The sequence below is a fragment of the Dermochelys coriacea genome, chromosome 1 (genome assembly GCF_009764565.3).
Source record: "Dermochelys coriacea isolate rDerCor1 chromosome 1, rDerCor1.pri.v4, whole genome shotgun sequence".
NCBI lineage: Eukaryota > Metazoa > Chordata > Testudines > Dermochelyidae > Dermochelys > Dermochelys coriacea.
In genome coordinates this window covers 22,838,298-22,863,383 of record NC_050068.2, presented here as the reverse complement: position 1 = coordinate 22,863,383, position 25,086 = coordinate 22,838,298, and the positions used below count along the sequence as shown (strand labels likewise).

Below are 25,086 nucleotides of genomic sequence, written 5' to 3'. Positions count from 1 at the left end.
CCATGACTGTACTCCAGTCATGTGAGTTATCCCACCAAGTCTCTGTTATTCCAATCACGTCATAATTCCTTGACATCACCAGGACCTCCAGTTCTCCCTGCTTGTTTCCAAGGCTTTGTGCATTTGTATATAAGCACTTGAGATAACCTGTTGATCGCCCCTCATTCCCAGTATGAGGCAGGAGCCCTCCCCTCACAGACCTTCCTGCCTGTGCTTCCTCCCGGTATCCCGCTTTCCCACTTACCTCAGGGCTTTGGTCTCCTTCCCCCGGTGAACCTAGTTTAAAGCCCTCCTCACTAGGTTAGCCAGCCTGCTGGCAAAGATGTTCTTCCCTCTCTTCGTAAGATGGAGCCCGTCTCTGCCCAGCACTCCTCCTTCATGGAACACCATCCCATGGTCAAAGAATCCAAAGCCTTCTCTCCGACACCACCTGCGTAGCCATTCGTTGACCTCCACGATTCGACGGTCCCTACCCAGGCCTTTTCCTTCCACGGGGAGGATGGACGAGAACACCACTTGCGCCTCCAACTCCTTTATCCTTCTTCCCAGAGCCACGTAGTCCGCAGTGATCCGCTCAAGGTCATTCTTGGCAGTATCATTGGTGCCCACGTGGAGAAGCAGGAAGGGGTAGCGATCCGAGGGCTTGATGAGTCTCGGCAGTCTCTCCGTCACATCACGAATCTTAGCCCCTGGCAAGCAGCAGACTTCTCGGTTTTCCCGGTCAGGGCGGCAGATAGATGACTCAGTCCCCCGGAGGAGAGAGTCCCCGACCACCACCACCCGCCTTCTCCTCTTGGGAGTGGTGGTCGTGGAACCCCCAACCTCAGGACATCGCATCTCATGCCTCCCAACCAGCGGAGTCTCCTTCTGCTTTCTCCCCCCAGACATATCATCTGGTCCACTCTCCGCATTGGTACCTGTGGAGAGAACATGAAAGCGGTTAGTTACCTGTGTCTGTGTTACTGGAACCCGGACATTCCGCTTACCTCTTCTGGAGGTCACATGTTGCCAAGCTTCTTCACTGGCCTCTTGGCTCCTCTGTGCAACCTGCTCTATATCTTTAGAGCTTTGTGCCCCTAGAAGGCTATCCTGAGTTTGGTCCAGAAAATCCTCAGTCTCTCGTATACAACGCAGGGTCGTTACCTGTTGCTCCAGACCTTCAATCTTCTCTTCCAATATGGAGACCAGCTTGCACTTTGTACAGACAAAGTCGCTTCTGTCCTGTGGAAGAAAGACAAACATGGCACATCCAGTGCAGGTCACAGCAGCTGAACCCCCCCCTTCCATATCACCTACCTACTATGAGCTTCCTCAGAGACGTTGGCAAGATGTAAGCCTCACTGGGCTCACTCCAGGCGAACTCCCAGGCAAACTCCTGCTGTGAGCTGCTCTGCTGTCCCCGCTGCTCAGCTGGTTCGCGAGGCTCTGGCTATTTTTAAACAGCCAGGCTTCCCTGACGCAAACACACAGACACCCTAATGCCCGCCCCCTGCAGGCTAGCAGCCAATCAGACACTCACTCAGGCTCTCTCCCTGCCCTCCCAGCAAACACACGCTCGGATACTTCCTCAGCAAGCAAACACACACACTCGGATACTTACCAGTCCCAGGCAAACTCCTGCTGTGAGCTGCTCTGCTGTCCCCGCTGCTCCGCTGGTTCGCTGCCGCTCAGCTGGTTCGCTTCATGAAAACTGGGCTTGGAGTTAATAGTGTGGATAAATAATGAAAAAACAGGAAGAGCCCAACCCCAGAAAACAAGTTAACAGGCATTTGCAGTGCACTTTCCATAGAAAGAGCTTGACAATTCCATGCTGTATTCCATAAAAAGCATTCTGTCAGAGAGCCCAGGATCAAAACTGATCTAGCTTCGTAAGTACTGAACAAAATGACCCCTTCCTTTGTTCTACATACAGTTGCTCGCTCTCTCTCTTGCTCTCTCACTGAGAAGATCAACAGAAAGTGACCAGTTCCCAGGAAGCAATCATTGCTCAGTCTTGTTTTCTGGCACAGTTTGTATGACAGCTTATCAAAAGCACAGACCAGGGTTGAGTTACATTGGCAAGTCTCTACGGATGCTTTGAGATGCTGATTGCCTGCTCCTGCCAGGTGCTGAGCACCCTCAACTCCTATGGAAATAACTGGGAGATGATATGCAAAGCACCTGGTAGGATCAGACCCTAGCTGCTAAAATCATGCATGCACACACATACACAAGAACTATGTCACAACTGTAGCTCTCTGTTATGCTTCTTATGGTATCATAAGTAAAAATAAAGATACTGCAGTCAGGAATTAGCTGACAGTTCTGGTGATAATGCGCGAGGCAGAACAAGATGTGGCTCATGTCTCATATTGACTCTGCCACTATAATGACATTAAAAACTTGCTTTTGTCTGTAATTTGAACAGCTGTAACTCAGACACACAAGGATCAGATACAGGGAGAGTGCAATTTTACACAATTGCTTTTATGACTCCAAACACTCCACGGTACAGAACATTTATTGCTTTCATCATAACTTATTGTTTTCTTCTTTCTTTGCAAAATTAGATTTGCATAAATTATGCTTTTGCCAGGCTTTGCGGGAAGAAAGAATGAGTGAAGGGATGAATCAAGGCGTAGAGCAGTTATATTGTGGTCTGGGATCATTGGATGGAGTAGGGTTTTTTTCTCCCCTTTCCGGTTGAGGAGAGCTGCTGTATCTTAGTTGTTTAAGATAGTTTGTATTTAGTGAGGTGAGATTGTAGTGAAGGTGTTGGCCTTGGACTCAGAAGATCTGTGTTTAATTCCTGAGTTTCACTGGAATTGATCCAAAAGTCATTAAAGTCAATGACAATTGAGCTGCCAATGAGCTGCCAATGTGATATGGCTGTGAAAAAAGCTAATGCGGTTTTGGGATGCATCAGGAGAGGCATTTCCAGTAGGGATAAGGAGGTTTTAGTACCGTTATACAAGGCACTGGTGAGACCTCACCTAGAATACTGTGTGCAGTTCTGGTCTCCCATGTTTAAAAAGGATGAATTCAAACTGGAGCAGGTACAGAGAAGGGCTACTAGGATGATCCGAGGAATGGAAAACTTGCCTTATGAAAGGAGACTTAAGGAGCTTGGCTTGTTTAGCCTAACTAAAAGAAGGTTGAGGGGAGATATGATTGCTCTCTATAAATATATCAGAGGGATAAATATAGGAGAGGGAGAGGAATTATTTAAGCTCAGCACCAATGTGGACACAAGAACAAATGGGTATAAACTGGCCACCAGGAAGTTTAGACTTGAAATCAGACGAAGGTTTTTAACCATCAGAGGAGTGAAGTTTTGGAATAACCTTCCAAGGGAAGCAGTGGGGGCAAAAGATCTATCTGGTTTTAAGATTCTACTCGATAAATTTATGGAGGAGATGGTATGATGGGATAATGGGATTTTGGTAAGTAACTGATCTTTAAATATTCAGGGTAAATAGGCCAAATCCCCTGAGATGGGATATTAGATGGATGGGATCTGAGTTACTATAGAAAATTCTTTCCTGGGTATCTGGCTGGTGAATCTTGCCCATATGCTCAGGGTTTAGCTGATTGCCATATTTGGGGTCGGGAAGGAATTTTCCTCCAGGGCAGATTGGAGAGGCCCTGGAGGTTTTTCGCCTTCCTCTGTAGCATGGGGCATGGTTGACTGGAGGGAGGCTTCTCTGCTCCTTGAAGTTTTGAACCATGATTTGAGGACTTCAATAGCTCAGACATGGGTGAGGTTTTTCATAGGAGTGGTGGGTGACATTCTGTGGCCTGCGCTGTGCAGGAGGTCGGACTAGATGATCAGAGTGGTCCCTTCTGACCTTAGTGTCTATGAATCTATGAATCTATGACAGTCTTTCCACTGACTTCAGTGAGCTTTGGGTCAGGCTCTTAAATCTCTGTGCCTGAGTTTTCCATCTGTAAAATGAGGTTAACAACATTTCCTTTCTCTCACCCTTAGTCTACGTCCACACTGCCCTACAGTTCGGACTATGGGGTGTGAATAACAGTGTGCGCCAAAATGCTCTGCTGTAACTCCCCCATGTGGACCCTGCAGGTGCAAACTAAAGGATTCCTAGTTTGCGATAATGTAATCCTATTTGAATAGGGCACCTGCAGCATCCACACTGGGGGAGTTCAGAGCAGCACATTGGCACGCACTGCTATTGACACCCCCACAATCCAAATTGTGGGACAGTGCAGATAAGTTTATCTTAGTTTATTTTATTCATTTAGATTATAACCTCCTCAGAGTAGTCTATGTATTCATACATTGTCTAGCACGATAGGGCCTCTAGGATTTCAAAGGAATCCAGAGAAATAAATAAAATAAACAACATGTTCATGATCAGATCCCAAGGGTGACTACTACCCTTTTCTCACTGCTGAAGAAATTGTTCAGCGATACAGAAGATCACAAATGAATGTAATTTGTAACACTGTAGAGAGGGTGCTCCAGATAAAGTCATCTATATTTTTCACAAAATGTAGCTGTTTCCAGTCAACATGTGAACTTGCCTGTAATTTGTAGTTTTCATATCTCAGAGACTGAGAGACATTTTTATGGGATAGAAGATCCTGCATATCAGAGTATTGTGCACACAACTTAGTGTATATAAATGTTGCAGTGTGTTGGTGCGAACATCTTTTTCCCTTACAAGTCAAAGAGCAATAGAGGGGGAATTCTTGTCTGTCAACATATCAATTTATTTCTGAGGTGCTCATCCCCTTGGCCTGTAGGCAGCTAAATTTCTAGCTTCAGATATACTCATGAAGCTTTATTCCACCTTTGTACCACCCCTCATCCAATCCTAGGGCGAGCCTGGGGTCAGTTTGCTCTCAGCACAACATAGTGCACCCTCCAGACAGTGCTAAACTGCCCCAGCTGCTAAAAGCCTTTCCACCAACCTGAGATTGTCCCCAATGCACCCTAGGGGGTAGGCGAGAGGGCTGTTGTATCTATACCACCCAGGAATGCCCTTATGGCTGAGGATTCCCCAGCCAGCCAATCAAGCAAACTTTCCAGATGTTTTGTCCTGCCAATGAGGTGCAAGTAGGTGGAAGGTGTGTCCAGGCATATGCCTAGTGGAGCAGAATTAGGCTCCTTTATGTATAATGCATTTTTCAGTATTGACATTAGTTTAATCTTGGCCACTAAATCTGGCATAGTGTTCAAAATCTTTTTTCCCTTTTCCTTCTTTTACTTTATGTAATCCTTTCCTTCAAAGTGCCATTCTCAGAAACAATTATCTGCAAATGTGTGCATACAATAACCTTGCTGATCATCATTTCATAAACAACGTTCAGTCTTTAAACTTAATTGAGGAATAAATCATTGGATATAGTTTAGCATCCTCTAAATAAAATGAAGGAGAATAAATAGCCTGAGTTTTTATCTCTTTGTGGGAATTTTATTAAGGGAATCTAAAAAAGAGTAATAAACCTTGAAAGGCATGAAATAGGCTGGAACTGATGATAAGTGCATGCACATGAGTCACCTCTGTTGCAAAGTTAGGAGTCCATCCTAAAACCAGTCCTTGTTTCTTTGTGCTGTGTATAAAGGCCGGTTGCCAGAAAAAGATCATTTTCTAATGTTTTTTGCTCCAGAAGTCTACAGGCAGCATTGTGAATATAAAATACCAAAGTGGTCCCAGCAAACATTAATTAAGTGATCCTTTGGTAAAATGGAAGCTGGACGTATAGGTCATTGAGGTCCTTTAGTCTTATAATATATTGGGAAATGATGGAATACACATGCAGGTGCTATCTTAAGAAAGCATTAGTGTGATTACATATCACAAATCAGCTCTCCTGCCAGTTTTACACTGATGTAACTTCATTGACTTCAGTGGAATGACTCCTGATTTAGGCCAATGTCAGTGAAATTAGAATCAGCCCCTTAATCTTCTTCAGGATAAATAAGATGCATATTCTCATTAAAGTAAATGGGAGTCACACAGGTAACTTTTATTAATGTTAATGAGAGTGATTCATAAAAATCCAAATGTCTTTGTTACACTAAGAAATGGTGATAACTTCATTATTGCCATGAAAAGCTTTTCATGCTAAGACTGCTACAATATGAATGTCATATCAGTCTGCATTTAGTAACTAAGGGCCAAATTGTGTTACACTAGTATGCCAGTAAATGTGTTCCTCTGTCTTCTTAGCTGCACTGTCAAAGGCTAAATGACCCACATCCTTATGGTATTTCCACGGTGAAACAGATCATTCTGCCTAGCACCTTTGCCACGCACCCCATTGATTTTTTTTGACATATTGTGGATAATTGTATTTTCAGTGACACTCGTGTTTGAGTGCGTGATACAGAAACAATGGAAAGAGACTAATTAGACTTAATATAAAAGGGGTTGTTTTTCTTGGAATGAATTCTGCCTTTAATAACATAAGTGATATGGTCAGGAAACAGCCTAGGAAAAACATTAATATCCCCTGAAAATAAAGGAGAGACAAAGAGGCATTTTTTAGTGTTATGAGCACAAGGCTCAGAAGTAGAACCTTCTAAATTCTAGTCCAAATTCTTACATTTAGGGCTTGTCTACATGGGGTCACCCAGGAAAGTTAATCCAAAATGGCTCAAAGTGAATAAATTCCAAAATGAATTAAACTAAACTGAATTAAGTCCACTTTAATTCTGAATGAAAGTGTCTGCACAGGGGTTTAACGCATCTTAACACATTTGGTTAATCTTGATTTATCTTCCTGAGTGTCTCCATGTAGACAAGCCCTTACTCCCAATTGACAAGCCACTGTGAAGTCCAAATTTGCTACTTAGCCTGGGTTCCCCAGTTCATGGGTGCCCAACATGAGATGTCTTTAGCTTGATTTTCAGAAGTGGGAGCACCATCGGATCCCATCGCTGAAAATATGAATTGTGGGTGATCAGCATTCCTGGAAGTCAGGCCCAAGGTGTCTCCAGGTGAGTAGCTATTGTCCATTAAATCCAGTGGAGCTGTCAGTTTGTACCCACTGAAGGTCAAGCCTGATATATTTTTTACAACTGATCTAATCAAATAGGAACAAAACTATGGGGAATATATTTTTCTCTGTGAAAAATAATATATTTAAAACATACACTTCTGTAATTTCAAACATGACATTAGTAAATTTGCTGTAACTTGTTTAGAGAGGGTTCCAACACAATAAAGAATGATGAGAAGACAATATATGAAAAAGGTATCTAAATTATGGTTTAATTGTATTCAAGAAGATAATAGTTAGGATTTTGAAATATAGACTCCTGCCACCATTACCAATATTTTAGGAAGGGTTAAAGCTTTTAAAAAATACATGTTTCCCAGCGGCTGGTCTTCCTATTCCCAAACTTCCTTAACGTTCCTTTGCTGTTTAGAGGACTTGGTCCCATAGATGTCTCCTGGCTTCTTTCCTTTCAGGAAGTCCTGACTCCTGCTCACAGTTTCAGTGGCTCCTGTTTCCTCTCTTCCTCCTTGTTAAGTAGCAGCAGCCCACATTGGCTGGCTCCTCCTCCTTATTTCCATCTGCTTCCAGATGTATCCAGGCTTTCTAGTGCAAACAAGGAGATGGATGGATAGAAACATTAAAGAGATGCCAGCAGCAAGTTACCTGCTAGCTCTTACTTCAGTTGAGTGAACTGGACTCAAAGGAATTAAAATTTCATTGGCTTAAAATGGCAAGTTTCCCATAACACCAGCAATTAAAGTGCTTCGTTATATCCAAGGTTCTTCACAGACACACACACACAGAGAACCTACATTATAGGAGCCTAAGTGGGGGTTGTGTGGGCCAATGGGCCAAAATATTGAAGAGAGTAAAATATTCAGAGAAAAGGAAAAAATGCATTGTCCAATGCAGAGATCCAGCTAAGAATAAGGCAGAATGGGAGCAATGCAGAAACGCAGAAGATTTACATAGAGGCAGAGAGACAAAGGCAGATGAATTGGTGATTCTGCCATTTAAAAATCTTCCTTTTTCTTTCTGTTCTCACTCCCATCCCCACTCACACAGTGGGTTTTTATATTGGAGCCACCAATGTTTTTTTTTTTTTTAAAAAAAGACTACAAAATAGTAGGCAAGATCCATGACTGTTATAAATTGGCATAACTCCATTGATTTCATTGGCCTAATGCCAGTTTATGCCTACTGGGGATCTGGCCCAATACTATGTTATCAGTGTGTATACTATGCGTCACCCCAAAGGAGAACAAAGTGCCCCATTAACTAATATACAAACACTATGTAGGGATCACTTTCCTCACCACTGACATTTAGCCATCTCTGGATTGAAACATGGCAGGTGTATGTTTTTGTAGGCAGAATGTAGTTAACTGAGTTAGAATTTGGACAGAGTTAACACTCTACTCTTATCAAAAATGCCATGGGGGCAGGTAGTGACTACAAATGGTCACGTCCTCCATTTTACACATCATTCAACAAGGGCATTTGGACAAAGTGTCACTATCATGTGTGTGACCTCGGAATCGTATGCTTATAGGGCCTGATCCAAAGCCCATTGAATTGACGTCAATGGAAAGACTCTTAATTGATGTCAGTGGGCTTTGGATCAGGTCCACGGTTCCTGCAACTGCTTGGCTAAATGCCCCTTCATGATTTTCCAACTGTAAAGGTCCATTGTAAAGACTCGTGATCTGAGATAAACATAGATTTTCTCCCATACAAATAATGGTTCAAATGGACAATAGATTTAATTACTGACAAAAGTTCCTTCTTAGTAATAAAAACAATTTTCTCTGCAGAGTTCTTTTTTTCCTGTAGATATTCCTCCCTTATTTATTTATTTATTTATTTTGTCCATCTCATTCTCAATCTGTAAACACTTGGCACCTCTGTTTAGAACAAATGGTGTTTGAAAGCCAGGGGGGACCTCAGATTGGCACAGAGACAAGTGCCCTATCCAGGTGCCACATCACATTCTCGAGCACTGAAACAATCTTCCTTAGGCAATGGTTTTTCTATATTGACATTCAGAAAGGAACCTTCCATAATAAGAGCAGAGCCCTTGAAAACTCAATGAAGAGAGCTGAACTTGGGGCAAAAAAATCTATGATCTTTAGACAAGGTCAGCTATGTTGCGTCAGACACCTTTGACAGTAGTGAGAGATGTCACCTATAAAAGGGACATTCAGTGTGGGGAGCAGTATGGGCCTGATCCAAAACCCATTGAAGTCAATAGGAGTTTTTCCATTGACTTCAATGGTCTTTGGATCAAATCCTAAAAGAATGTAGGTAAATAAACACATAGATTGGGTAAGATATAAACAGCTGTCAGCTCACCGTGCAGCCGCTCCGGCCTGGCCTGCTCCTCCTCACCCTGCAAAGAGAGAAGTGTCACTTTCTGGGTCCAGCCATATACAAAGTGTTTCCATATCCTCCCATATTAGCTAAGAAAATGAACTGAGTCATCTCTTCCAGCCTGGAGAGTCATAGGTCAGCAACATGGGGGCTGATGAGACCAGCAGTTAGTTTCCTGATTAGGAAATATTTAATTCACTGTGGCATTGATTGTTAAAGTTATAGCTATGGGAAAATGGAATGATGTGTTAATGCGAGATTACAGGGCATCCATTAGTGCCTTTCTGTCAAGTTTTCCTTAAGCACCTTTCACCATGGTAGCTACGTGCATTTTGAACTGTAAGCCATCATTATTATGGAAGTAACAGTACAAAAGTTGCATGTCTTTATTTTGATTAAATATTATTAGCATTGGTATTAGTGATAAATTGACAGAAGTTTATGTTATTAATAGCTAATCAAACAGTGTGGTCTGAAAAATGATGATTTACAAAATAATCAGTGTTTGAATTATGTAGGCACGGAACAAGTGTAAAAGGCCTGAGAACCATATATTATGTGGGCTGCTCCTACATAGCACAGGCAGTATTGCCAAGCTCAAGCCTTCAAAAATCCCAAATCAATATACAGAAAATCAAGAGATTGGCTTAAAAATCATGCTGTGGTTTTAATAAATAAATAAATATTGGGGTTCTTTTCATTTTCCTTCTGATTTGTGAGTCTTTAGGATTAATTTATTTCACGTGTTCAAGCTTTTCTCTGTAACCGTGAGGGTTATAAACTTACTTTTTTTAAGTGAAAGCTCAGATTCCCACATAATCTATGGATTCCAGCAACTGAGGCTTTAAGAAAAATACCACATGTTGTGAGGCTTGCAATCAAATGGCGAGAGTTGGTGCCACTGGCTCTGTGAAGGAAACCTCAGACTTCCCCAGCTAGTCTTCCCTTAAGGGGGCTGCGGTTCCTCTTGTGGGACTGACTGGGGATTTGGCCACAAGATAAACAAGATCCCTTGGGATTCTCAGAGGCAGGTGCATCTATTCAGAGACCCCTGTGCAATGCCAATCAGCCCTTATCACAACAAAGCTCTAATGGAGCCGGGTTGCCAAGGGCTCCACATCTGGCTGCTCCCCTGGGAACAGCCCATCACCCAGAAAAAGTTCCACATTGCAGAGGATGAAACCAGCCAAATCAAGGCTGACAATAGAGACAGCACTAACATAGGTCTCATCTCCTCCTTGGGGGAGAGGGATAGCTCAGTGGTTTGAGCATTGGCCTGCTAAACACAGGGTTGTGAGTTCAATCCTTGAGGGGGCCATTTAGGGATCTGGGGCAAAAATTGGGGATTAGTCCTGCTTTGAGCAGGGGATTGGACTAGATGATCTCCTGAGGTCCCTTCCAACCCTGATATTGTATTCCATGAGAAAATTTATCTATAGCAGTTTAGAGTTGGTTTTATTAAATCGGTGCAATACCCAAGTGTAAATGGCCTTAATTTGGTATAAGAGTGAATTATTCTGAGCTTAATTTGATTCCTTACTGGCTGAAACTAAATACATATAAACACTAGACCAAAATACAAGTGTCAATGAGAAGGCTTTGCACTGATTTAATTCAGCTGGTTTCTAAACCTGTCTAGTCAACTCAGTGCCATTTGTCTTGTGAAGACAAGGCCTTACTTGCAAAATGTCTCATGAGGATGAAGGGACACAGAGGTGAAAGTAAGCTAGTATGGTCCGGTATGGCATACTGAAAGAGCTGGTATGCTGTGCCGGACCAGACCGGCTTCCTCAGGCTGGTTCTTTAAATGGCTCAGGGCTCCCTGCAACGGCCGGAGCCTCGGGCCCTTTAAATCGTTGCCCGAGCCTTGCTGCTGGAGCCCCAGGGTAGTGGTGGCAGGGCTCCGGGGGGTGATTTAAAAGCCCCGTGGCTCCCTGCCGGAGCCCCAGGGCCTTTAAATCTTGATTTAAAGGCCCCGCCTCTTCCAGTTGAGGCCACGCCTCTTTCAGTTGAGGCCATGCCCCCTCTCAGGACTCTGGTGTACTGGTAAGCCCTTTAAGTTACTTTCACCCCAAAGGAAGGATACAATGACATAGAGAGTGATTGTTATCAGGCCCCCCGCTACACCCCAGCTGTGCATTCTGATCCCATAGAACACCCAAGAAAAGGAGCGGAAAAAGGGGTAATAGTGCTGAGGAAGCAGCACTCTGTCCTTCCATGCCCCCTGAGAGACAAAGAAAGATCCCTGTCATCTCTGTTCAAAGAGATGGAGGCAACAATATAGTCCACAGAATATAGCATACCTGGTCGTGCTGAAGATGTGGTGCCTCACTGAAGTGTATATTACTACAAAGTAACTGCATTCAATTTCATGTAATATGACTGTGAAAATGGCTGATAAATTATTATAATTACACATAAAAAGCCAAAATACACAGGATGACTATAGGTGGCCTGCTCAAAAGCTCTCAAGTTGGCCTAACTCTCTGAAGTCAATTGAAGTAGGCCAGTGCTGAATGCTTTTGCAATTCGCACTCCAAATGTCTGCTTGTACTGGCCTTTTTTAGAAGATGTCACCACGGGCTCAAAATAAGATGCTCTACATTACTAAGATAAGATAACACTGAAAAATGTCTCGTGCCATCCTAGCAATGTCATCTAAACATTAGTCCATTGTCATTCTGTATACATGCATCTCTGAAAAGTTATGGAAAGACTAAAATTACATAAAATTAGCAAGAAGAAACTGTAATTATACCAATCTGACTTTTTATATTTCAGTTTGCCACTTTTTCTTTTAAAACAGGTTGTGATCACATCCCAGTCCAGTACCTCAGATGGGGCGATCCTGAACCAATAGCAGCAGTTGTTTTTTCCTGTCTGGGTCTACTGGCCACCCTGTTTGTTACAGCTATATTCATCATGTACCGCGATACCCCAGTTGTCAAGTCATCCAGCCGAGAACTCTGCTACATTATTCTCGCTGGCATCTGCTTGGGTTACTTGTGTACTTTCTGTCTCATTGCAAAGCCTCAACGGATTTATTGTTACCTTCAAAGAATTGGCATCGGTCTGTCCCCAGCTATGAGTTACTCTGCCCTAGTAACTAAAACCAACCGCATTGCAAGAATTCTAGCTGGCAGCAAGAAGAAAATCTGTACAAAGAAACCTAGGTTCATGAGTGCCTGTGCCCAGTTGGTTATTGCATTTATATTAATATGTATACAGTTAGGCATAATTGTTGCCCTTTTCATAATGGAGCCACCAGATATAATGCATGATTATCCAAGTATCCGAGAGGTCTACTTGATTTGTAACACCACCAACTTGGGTGTCGTAACTCCCCTTGGATACAATGGATTATTAATTTTAAGTTGCACCTTTTATGCATTTAAGACCAGAAATGTCCCAGCTAATTTCAATGAAGCGAAGTATATCGCCTTTACAATGTATACCACCTGTATCATTTGGCTGGCCTTTGTGCCCATATATTTTGGTAGCAACTACAAGATAATCACCATGTGTTTTTCTGTAAGCCTGAGTGCCACTGTGGCCCTTGGCTGCATGTTTGTGCCAAAGGTGTACATCATCCTCGCTAAGCCAGAAAGGAATGTACGCAGCGCGTTTACCACATCGACCGTGGTCCGCATGCATGTAGGGGATGGAAAGTCATCTTCAGCTGCAAGCCGCTCAAGTAGCCTGGTCAACCTATGGAAAAGAAGGGGATCATCTGGTGAAACTCTAAGGTAAATTTTGCGAATATGGGAGTGTTTGGAGCAATTATGGTCTTCTGAGTGTGGAATAATACTAGTGGAAGGAGAAATAGGAGCCAATTTAATTTACTTCACCTCTGCACTGGGATGTATTTCACCTAGGATGGGCAGATATGGACTCCTGTGTTATCTCAGTTTCATGGTAGGTCTGTTTCAGGCAAAAGGCCGCCTATGGGTGAAGACCATTTAGAGTAGCAAACCAAATATAAGCAAGCATAATTACTAGTTGGAAAGCATCAGCTGAGTCAACTGCATATGTGTTAAAGAGAGGGAAATAAGATCATAACACCCTCCCGCAAGAAATATAAACGATTGCCTTTTCCTGAACGTGTTCGTTCGAAATCTCTTTCACTCTGGTGAAAGTCATAGCCACTAACATACTGTATTTATATCTAGTCACAACAGTAAGACAACAGAATTGCTGCTAAAGCTTCATAATCAGAGGTGAAGCTATCAATACAAATTGGGTCATTAGTAGCAATTCTTGAGCCTCCAGGGATTTATTTCATGTGACTATTCTACCCCTTCTCTACCATTCTCTTATTTTCCTTTCTCTTATACTCTCTTCCAGTCTTTACTCTTTTGCCCTCATCTACCTTCTCTCCTTTTTCCTGAGATCCTTCTCTTTTTCCATCCTCTCAATCTCCTTAATTCCTGCTGTCAACAGGTTACACTCTTGCAACCGTACTTTGTCCTGCCATTGACCAAGTACTACTTCCCAATGAAGCATTTGCCCTTAATGGTCATCAAGAAAAGATGCATATTCAGGGCACAAGAATTTGTAGGTGAACAACAGAAGCCCATCTTAGGAGGAGATACAGTCTAGCCTTGGAGATGGAATAGAGAAGGTTCACTTACTTCTTTTGGTCCCTACCACTTGTGGCATGGTTGCAATGGGACTGATTTCAGCAGGCTAAATGCTGCTATGTGGGAAAAGACCTGGCTATGTACAGGTGCAGAAATACCTTTTTATTACTTAGCTTTGTTTGTATTGCATTGAAATTACAGAGGGACAAATTCCATTCCACATTGAAATAAATGGGAACCAGGGCATGCATTTTAGGGCTTATGAATTGGATGCCTTCACATATACATTGCCAATGGCTATTGAAATCAGGGGGAGTTTGCTTCCGTATGCTTCTTGATGCACAGGTAGTAATCAGGGTCAAGTGCACACTTGTACCGGGTGGAAGGAGGTGCAGCCTTTGCCACACGCTTTTCTCACCTCAGTTATTACAGTGTACTCTGCAAGGTGACTGCTTAAGACCACTCTGAAATTTCCGCTAATGCAGACGGTGCCTGTCAGTATAGGCTTATGTTATGAAAGAAATATGTTACACGGGCACACTGTGATCAACACTCGCTTCCAGTTCATTTCTAGGTGCAATTTAAGATGTGAGTTTTAAATGAGTTGAAACATAGGTACTTCAGATAGAGGTTCTCTCCGTGCGATACCTGGGCAGTTGAGATCATCCAAAGTGCTCAAGCTATCAGCTCCATGTTTTGTCTGTAAGGGGTTAGAAGCAAATGTTCTCCATGAAAAAGGTTCAGCTGTGGAATATTCTTCCTGCTTTGGATCATTAGAGTCCAAATGTGTTCAACTTCAGGTCAGGCTGCAAGGCCTATTTGCTCGCCAGGATTTTTCTAAGTAGTAGGGAGTAGCAGTTGGTTTGGTTTGACAGAAGCTCTTAGTTTTAGGGAAGATCCAGCTGGAAAAGTTTGTTGGACACTGACCTGAAATTACTGTTGTGTTTTTAACAGTCAATACACATGTGCCCTGAGCATTGAGTTCTAACAAAAAAGAAACAATAAACCAGTAATTTGTTCTTCTTTATTGTTACTATTTTGCTGGTAGTGAGCTTGGCTCTATACAGCACTCAGAATGCAATGTACATATATACAAGAAGCATGTGCCCCCAAACTATCAGATTGACCTATCTGTTTGAAAACAGAACTAAATTAAGCTGATTTACAGTAGGGTAAAAATTAACAGCAAGTCCATTTAATCTGAATTCTAGGGGGAAATAGTTCCTTTATTTGTGAGGAGCATGGATAAATGACTTCTAAAATGTATGAAAGCAGACCCTCAGGTGATCCCAACTAGAATAGCTCCATTGAGCTCAACAGAGCTATGCCAATTTACAGCAACTGAGAATCTGACCATGAATTAAAAAGGTCCATTAATCCATCAAAAACTTTCTGTGGGTCAGGCCTTTTTTATACTTTTTGGGTTTGCATTTTAAATAGTAACATTAAATTCATAAGGTAAATTTAAGATTCCACTCCTGAGTCTACCGAGATCTAATGTCATCTCCAAGGTGGAACAGAAAAGCTTTCTCAACTTTAATTCTGCCCACTATACTATATGAACATCATTTTATTTAATGGTCAAACGCTTCTCAATAATAATATGGTGTATAAAGTAACATATTTCAGAGAATAAATCAGTACTATGCTCAACTATTTGCAACCTATTCAAGTCAACACTAAAGTACTTGCAATCAAAGAAAATATGCACCAGAACTACACAACATATTTAAATAGCATAGAGGGGTTTTATTTAAATAGGGAGTGAGTCATTGTTGAGTTTTTAAGGAAACATGCTATTTAAGTCACCAGTGCATGGAAGGGCCCCTATCATTAACATTTTGCTTCTTGACACTAATTTATACCACAATGTAGTATTCCATCAAATTATTGTCAAACAGATAATGCCATGGCTCCATTCAAAGCTTTCACATCAGCTGCAAAATGACAGATAAAGAGACTGCTCTTGCCTAAATAAAGTAGTACATCTGTTAGAATCCTAAATGACTTTTTGCATAAGGTGCTGTTCAATTCAAAAACTCAGAAATACCATGGCTATATGCTGAAATGAGCATTCAAGTGCTGAAATATGTAGAGAGTGCGACTTACAAAAATATTCATTACCCAATGAAATGAAATTCATGTGAATTTAATGCAAGCTCTTCTGATTTTGCAAAATCCACCCAAATAAATTCCCTCCTCAATTAAAAGAAAAGATCATGTATCAAATCAATGCACAACATTAATTGAAGCAAATCCACAAAGTATTATGTACAACACATCATAGCCAGAATCAAAGATGCACAGCCTACTTATCTTTCATCTGATCTTATTTCTGGATTTCTAGAGTACTTAGTCACCATAGTATCTAGGAGTCGAGAGATGGGCAAATTGGTTCGGAAAAAAATGAATACCTTATTCACTCCCAAAGCCTCTGCAATTTTTAGCACAAAATATCAACCAAACATTTTTTTAAGATTCTAAAATATTTGGGTGAAGTGTCTCATCCTCATTTTTCATGGACTTCCATGCCCAAGCCTGGATGAAACCACATAATGTTTCCACAAAATCTGCTCTTGTAGCATTCCTAGCTGGGACCAGAAGCAAAAGGTTTGGAATATATCTACTATTGCACAGAGATTGGAAGTGATGTTCCAATGGTTCTATCTGACTTCTTAGGTCTGAATCTCACGGGAAAGTTTATTCAGCAGTACAATTGTGTCTGTATTAGCCTATCCCTTAAAATGTGCATTCCCAAAAGCACACAGGCACGTTTCCTTATGCCCAGCTTATGCTCACAAATACCAGGATAGGTGTGCATCCATCCAAGACCTCCTCCTTAGCTCAGGCCTGGGCCATCACTTGCTCATTCATTTTCCTTTTGAAGGGTGATTTTTTAGCTCTCCCTGTCCCCAGAGCTGGGGAGGTCTCAAATGCTCCTTCCCAATTGCCCCCACTTAGTCCCCCCACACCCAGATCCACTTTTTTAAAAGACAGTGAGAGGTAAGGGTAATCATCTTATGATTTCTGCAACCTTTTCAGGCAGCTGCTGCTGTCCTAACTGGCCACACCTTCTGTGATGATGTAGGAGCCCACCTGGGTGGAAATGCCATCAGCAGTCACACAGAAGACAGAGTCAATTGGGATCATCAAATGTACACAAAAGTGACAAATCAAGATTGGCCACTTACTCTTGGTGACACTGAGCCATACTGTAAAGCGTGAGCCATACTGTAAAGCTAGTTGTAGAGATAGTTACATAGCAGGAGTATGTACATAGAATGATACATAGTAGTCACTCAAAAGCAGCTGACTAAGTAGATGGTCAACTGACCATGTGTTTCAATTCTTCAGCACTTGAAACTCTTCACCCATCCAGATGTGAACAGCAAGATAGAGCCTGTGAACACAGAAGGATTCCAATTAATTTCTGCTTCCACAGAAAACTTGCAGAGTCCATTAGCATTAAAGTTTAATAACAAAGTGTGGTAGTAATATTTGGTATTACTAAAACTTCATTAGCACATTGCTTAGATTTGTAGATTCGTGCATACTAAGGCCCAAAGGGACCATTGTGATCATCTAGTCTGATCTCCTGTACAACACAGGTGATAGGACTTCCCCAAATTAATCCCTCTTTGAACTGGAGCATATCATTAGAAAAAACATCCGATCTTGATTTTAAAATTGCCAGTGATAGAGAATCTATCCTATTCATAGCCCTTAGAAAGTTGTTCTAATAGTTAATTATCTTCACTGTTAAAAATGTGCACCTTATTTCCAGTCTGAATTTGTCTAGCTTCGTCTTCCAGTCACTTGATCTTATCATACCTTTGCCTGGGGTTAATGTTAGGGTAACAGGACTACAGTTACTCTGGTCATCCCATTTACCCTTTGTAAATATTGGCACAACATTAGCTTCTTCCCATCATCTGGAACTTCCCCAGTGTTCCAAGACTTCTTGAAAATAAACATTACTGGTTGAGAGAGCTCTCAGCCAGCTCTTTCACAGCTCTTGGATGCAAGTTACCCAGACTTTCTAATTTTTAAAATGTCTAGTTTTATTAGCTGCTGTTTAGCATCCCTTCTGAGTTCCTGGTGGAATGAAAAGTTTATTATGCAGTATTTCTTAAAGAATTAAAATTAAACTGCAGTTCTCAAAGAAATTAATAAAGTATATTTTGTGATGTTTTATCCTGATCTTTTATTATATTTGTTCACTATTTGTGAATTCATAAAATTCAGTAATTCACTATGGGACTCCCAATAATTGGTGTGAATTAGCAAGATTCTACTGATGCAAATTAATTGTGCAGTATTTTGAGAGTATTATTAATGAGTTTGATTAGTTGTTGTTTGTATTTCACTCTGGAGATTTACAGCATTACAACTAGAGACTCTTTAAATGTGTTTGTCTTTGCTGCAGTACCCTCAGCAAAGCCAGTGCATCACAATGAAGAAATCAGTCCTCTTTTCCACGTCTGCTGAGACAAAGCAACTCTTTTAAGAGACTCCACTGACATATAAGAGTGAATTGTTGCTATTATTTGTTATTTAGAAGACTCTGGAGATGCCCTGAGTTTCCAGCCATTGGGAAACCAGCCCATTCAAGTCAAGTATTTGTCATTGAATCCTGGCATTATACCAACCTGCTGTAGGATAGAGTCTACTATAAGCAATATTTTAGCCATTCATATAGTCCAGGTAGCAGATTTTGAGTGGATGGATGACAAGTCCATGAACCAGTGGACAGACTCTGAGACATGGACTTCAAGCTGTTGGGTCAGGAGCTGTCAGTATGCATATTCACCAGCAATGCAATGCCAGTGATGAGCCCGAGAAAGATTCAAATTCTATGTACCTTACTGAGATGAAAATCCTAAGGGAAGTAAAAGGATTTTTGCCTGATATGGAACTTTTTAATCGAGGAAAGAAGACAAGGCCATGCTGTGAAGAACACAAGCCAGAATGATGCAGCAGGAGAAGATAGCTGATCCTTGCTGAAAACTGGGCCTTGTTGTTTGATGGCAGGCACTTGTTTTCCATATCCCCACTAAGTAAGAAGTTTGTCGTTAGAGTCGGCTACACCTTATTCTGTCAGAACACAGGGCATTTATTAGTACCAATGCCAATTTGCAAAGACACAGTTCCTGTCTTGATTAATCAGAGGTGTGGACAAGTTCTTGAACATGTGTATAATTCTTTCTCAATACCCAATTATTTGAGGCATTTTTTGTCTACTGGTGTTTTACGTCAGGGCATAGTCTTTAAGAATCAAGATCACATCCATTACAACCAAAAGGCTGAGCAAATCTTAGAGGTCTGTTGGACTGAAGAGACTGATGAGTTAATAGGTACATCAGATGGCAAGGCAAATAGATAAATACAGAGAAGATCTTAAAGAAGAGCACTTCTTTCGCATAGAAATAACAGGCTTTGGAATTTTATACATTAGTTGTTTACAGTTCTTACAAATTGTTGTAGTTCTGCTCAGACTGGTGTTCTGGCCCAAACAGAGAGATAGTAAGAAGGTGGTAGTTTCACTATGTTAAGATCAGTTGGAAGGATGGCTCCAGAGCTGCTTGTAATGACCTATCCCTATTTTGGATCACTATTTATACTGACTACGCACACCAAAAGGGTTGTATGCTGTACGCATTTAGAAACAGAACAGGCTTGAAAGGTGACTGTATATATTAGGTGAACATTGCAAAATGCTGAAAAGAAATGTGATTATTCATATTCAAACAAGGACTTCCTGACTTTTAGAATGTGGATAATGAGTAAATGTAAAGGAAAATTCTAGTGTGGTATATAAAATGATATACTAGTGACTATAAATAATTAAGAATAATAGTAAATCACTTTCAAAAACATTTGTCTTCAAATATTTTTAAAAGTCAGTCACAATTAAATGTTCTTTATGTCTCTGCCACTTACTATGCTTCCCTGAAAAATTAAGACTGTACAATATCTATAGCATTGTAATTGTCACTGGTTTGAGTAGTGATTTTACTGCCCTCTGACACAGTATGTTGTGACTGGCACACAAAGTACAACCTTTAACAGACACACATTTGTGCTCATGAGAAGCAGTTTCTCTGTTAGGCGGTATGTGCAGTTTCTAGTGGTTAGATTTATCTTCAACTCCCTATCATGCACAGGACTGATGGCTCCATGAAACTCAGGCTGCATTTTCACCATATATGGTGTTTGCCTCCATAACTACTAGAACATCTGTGAGATGCGAATGGCATCTCTAATTAGTTGTATTCTGACATAGAGAAATTTAGCCATCTTTCATAGCCTGCCTTTTCTTCTACTAATGATCAGAGGTCAGAAGCAGAAAGCCTTTCTGTAGGATCTGTCCTTGTGACTTAGGGGAGAAACCAGCTCTTAAGAGGTGACATACAAATAACCCATCCCTTGACCCAGAAATGACTTGATGTTCCAGAGACAATACTCTTAGAGTAACTATAACTGTTGAAGAGAAGTGAAGAATTATAATGGATCACAACCCCACATCTTAGCAGAAGCAAATTATGACTTCACTGCCACTGTCAATGTAGTAAATATAATGGAAGTTGCTCAATAAAATTACTGCTTGAAAATGGAGAGGAGGATGCAAGAGATGCTAAGGATAATTTTTAGTGGAAGAGAAGTTTAAATTGTGTAAATGCTAATTGCACATATGTGATTGCAGAAGTTGCCTTTTGAACTACAGCATTCCCCAAAAGACTAGGGGCTAGATCCATATGTGGCATAAACTTGTTTAGCTCAATGAACTTTAATGGAGCTGTCAGTTTACACAGATGAGAGAACAATTTTGACAGAAGAAAGAAAAGAGTATGACTTTTCAAAGAAAACAGTCATCTTTTTGACTGGTTTGATTGCACTTACTAATTGCTCATTTTCCAAACAGATAATTTGGAGCTGTCCTAAATTCGTATACCACAAAAACTGAGATCTGGAAGTTGTTGAATGTTTTGAATCATTCAGTTCTGCATAGACAATTTACTCCAGTGTGTTTCTGGGCAAGTGTGATAATGTGATTAATTAAACTTCAAGGATTGTAAAATAATTGAGGAATATTTTACGAAACTCTCTGAAGGGTATTAGGTCTAAATTATTTTGATGAATTACTGCCAAAGCACTCCATCTGTATAATGCATTGATCTTCTTGAATGCTCTGATTACAATGAATTTTAATTTATGTGCAATGCTAGAGTTGTTGTTTGGGGATTTTTTCTCAACTTAAAATTTAATTAAAACATTGTTGATAGATTGATATAAATTGTTTGGCTACATACACTGAGTTCACTTTCTGGAATTATTTTTGTTATTAAGATGGTATCCCCATAACTTTGCATTGAGCATCATAGCTGAATTGTACAAATTAAATTACATAAAAATTACACTGTTTCAAAGTTAGCAGGAATGCGCTACCAGGTAAAAGAAAGTCTCTTCCTTATATCTTCAGAAAGGAAAAGAGTAAACAAAGAAGGCGGGCCCCTGCAGTATTACTCTTTAAAAAAAATTGGATACTTCTTTGCCTCATAACAGTGTCCTCTGTTTATCTAATTTTCCATCATTGCACTAACCCATAAATTCTACTGAGCTGCAAGTAATCCTATAAGGATGGCGCTTGTGCATGAAAGTTGGCCATAGATGCAAGTTGACAGCAGTAGGTAACTATTGCCTGATGTACCTGAACTTCTCCAAACTAGTTTAGCACAGTCTCTGGTTATTGGTATTAAAATGGCTACCCTTTAAAATCAGGCTTTATATCCATAAAACTTCTTTTCTCTTCCTACAGTTTTAGTTTTGGGTACAGTTATATTTCTTTTATTGTCTGGTAATATGGTCCATATGGTATGTTGCCAGCTGTTGAGGTTCGTTTACAGCACAAATAAATTGACCAAAAGAATGCATTGCTTTGCAGGGGTTTTTCTCCTGCTTGAGAAATTATTGCAATCTTATTTCTCCAAAATCCAAATCGTGCAGTGGCAGAATCCTGAAACCAGATTAGGAAGGCTGAAAATTGAGTAAAGAAGTAGCAGATTAATAATACGTATAGAAAATAATTAAAAAGGAAAGAGCTGACTTGCTAGAAACATAGGATAGAGTTAAAACAGTGTTAATCAGAGAAGACCTTCCTTGCAGAGTAATTTACTGAATGCTGATCAACTGTTTTTAGTGATTTTTCCATCTGTAAATATTTTGGGATTCCAAACCACAAGACTCAAGTAGCTTGAAAATTTCCAGCGTGTTGTAATGTTTAACACAAAGCCAGGATAAAGCACTGTGCACAGTTCATTTTTCCTTATTTATTACTAAAAGAAATGAGGTCTTAGTAATGAGACCCCCCACACACTGCATATATTGTTATATTTTTATGGGGAAGTGAGGTGAGAATACTGGCTTTGTGCATGGACTAGAGTTTGTAAAATAACAGGGTTCTACTATTACAGGGATTCTATGGGTAGGATTTCTGAAGATCTATCTTTTCAATAGCACCCCTAGAGGAAGAAGATAAATGGGAGCACTATTCAGTCTGCACTGACAGTCTGCTCTTTCCATCTACCTCTGCAATCCTCAGAGCCTTTGTAGATCTCTACATCAAGAAAAGTCATTTTAACTCACCAGTTGCAATTACATATGGTTGCTTAATTATAATTGACTATAAAAAAAAAGATTACACCCTACATGGAAAAAAATAAATTATAAACTTGGCTTTAAAGTAATTTTGTTTGTCGAAATTGTGCCACTAAGCAATTGTGCTTGTATTCTGTTAAAAAACCTCAACCCTGAAGTGTTCAACAGTATATAACTTATTTTAGGCATTGCAAAACTATTATAATATAAGGGAGTGAAACCATTTTAAGCCAGTCACTGCACAATGGTACAGTATGGAGACATGCCATCAGGGTATGCAAATTATTGCACTACTGAATTTCAAGAACTCTAGTGTGTTTTGTAGCTCAGTGTAGCAGATCAAGTGAATATATTAAACATTCTCCAGAGTTCTTTCTTTACCAGTTTAAAACTATTCAGAACTCTCCATGCACAAAATGTTTGTTTCTGTTATCTAGTGAGAAGGGCAGAGCTTATCCTGTTGCTGTGAAATGTAGAATCTTCATCATTTCCGAGTGTCAGGGCCAGATAGTATTGAAAAATATTATGTGTGTATGAGCTGACACCGTTAAAATTTATCACTGTCTGGGAAGGTGGAAGGCTTGGTTTTACCCAAGTTTCTAGGTAAATTCCAAGCACAAATAGATTAAAAAGCACCATTAAAAGCAACTCTGGCAACAAGATGACAGCATTTCATTGATGTCTAATTATGGACTTTAAATCCATGGATTATTAACATTATAGACTACTTTGGCTCTTTCTTACTTGACATTGGGAGTTTAGGGATTTAAACATAACATGCTTATAGTTTGCTAAGAAATATACTCAGAAATATGCACAGAAAACCGGAATGAGGAAATCATTAATCCTGAAAATGTACAGAGAACAAACTGAGGGTCAGGTTCAGCAAATTACTAAGTAGTAATTTTGTTTCATTGAAGTCAGTGGGACTTAAGCATGTGCATAAATGTTTTGCTGAATCAGCACCTGAAGGACACAAGCAGTCTTTTCAGGCCATATTAGCTCTGATTCTAAAGGCCAAATTTTGCCTTCTTTTCATATGGATACAAGAAAACCTGAAGCACCTTGCCAATGATTACCCATAGCCCTGGCTAACCTGAAAAATCCTGGAGAATCTGTTCTGTAACAAGAGTCATGGAGAGGCATGAAGGAACTTGGCCAGTGAGCCAGGGAGCAATCAACATTTCACATGCATGCTTCCCCAACATAGTCCCCACTCCTGTGCACAGCAAAAATGTAGTCATAATCCTAGAAGGAAACAAATTCATGAGAGGAGCTTTCTCCAAACTGTTTACAACCAGATTGTAATTGTACCAGCTGAGCTCAGAGGTTACATCATTCCCCCCATAACTAGAATGCCCTACTGCTACATGCTAAGAATATTTAAGCATTTGTCTAGACTAGAGTTTATGGCCCTGTTTGAACGTGAGTTAGCTGATTGTCAGTCAGCTCAAATTCACCAACACGACTGTCAATCTCAGCCTAGACACTTTGCAAACATTTGGACACAAAGGTATGTGATTTACCCTAGTGTGGAGTTAGGGTCTAGTTCAGAGGCTTATTCAAAATTTTCAGATCTTGGAAGTCTGCAAAATGTACCTGGAATTCTCATGAGAACCGGTGTTCTTGCTGTATTTTAGTATCTTACACTTCACCCTATCATGAAATGAAGAGGTGGGTGAAATTTTATTTTTAAACTTCAAATACAGATTAATCAAGCATTCCAGGAGTTTCAGAACACCTTGGTTTGGGTTCCGTTCTAGGAATGATCTACTGCAAGGCCGTTTATGATAAAAGGCATATTTTTAACCATTTTGCCCATTCCTGGAAATAATGGTCAGATTTGACTCCGTTTTTTTCATTTTTCCTATTGAAATGTCACCTTTTCCATCCCTCCAGGCTTCAGTTTTATAAGGAAATTACTGCTGCCTTGAGAAGGAAAAACATTGTTGATCAGAGATGCTATGTTTCTCTGTGAATAATCAGAGCCAAGCACACTGTTGGCATTCAATAAATAATAACAATAAAATACCTGTATGGTAGTGGAGGAGCCATTTAAAATGCAAGTGGAGAGAAATTTATATCAGTTGTCTAATCTCCTACCCCAGCAAATTATTCTTGCTTTGTGGTGCATGAACAATGGGCTAAATTCTGCAGTCCCATTTAATCCTTATTCAGGCAATGGAGTTCAGAGACTGATGATGAGAAGGATTTTGAGACAGGGAAACACTCTGACATGATCAGAGATTGGTTCTACTCTTTTTAGAGAGCATAAGAAAAAAACTAATGAATATTATAGAAAAGTAGATCAAGATCTTCTATTTACCCTTTCTCATAATACACAATAAAGAGAGAGCCAATGAAATGTAGAGGTAGCAAATTCAAAACTGACAAAAGGGGACAGTGTTTTACATAATCCTCAGTTAACCCGTTTAACTCATTGCATCAAGATATTAATAAGGCCAAGAGCTTAGCAAAATTCACAGATGTATTAGATATTTATAGGGAGACCAAGAATATCCTAAGTCATTAT

The 25,086-nt window shown here is 40.4% G+C and overlaps 1 protein-coding gene across 6 annotated transcripts in view; it reads left to right on the top strand.

Moving 5' to 3' along the window:
* The window catches only part of GRM5 (glutamate metabotropic receptor 5), a 367,684-nt gene that overhangs the window by 321,199 nt on the left and 21,399 nt on the right, over nt 1–25,086 (top strand). For all 6 annotated transcript variants that reach the window (XM_038378367.2, XM_038378328.2, XM_038378350.2 and 3 more), the window contains exon 8: nt 12,125–13,064. In XM_038378367.2, coding sequence (XP_038234295.1) covers nt 12,125–13,064 — 940 coding nt within the window. The remainder of the gene's footprint in view (nt 1–12,124; nt 13,065–25,086) is intronic.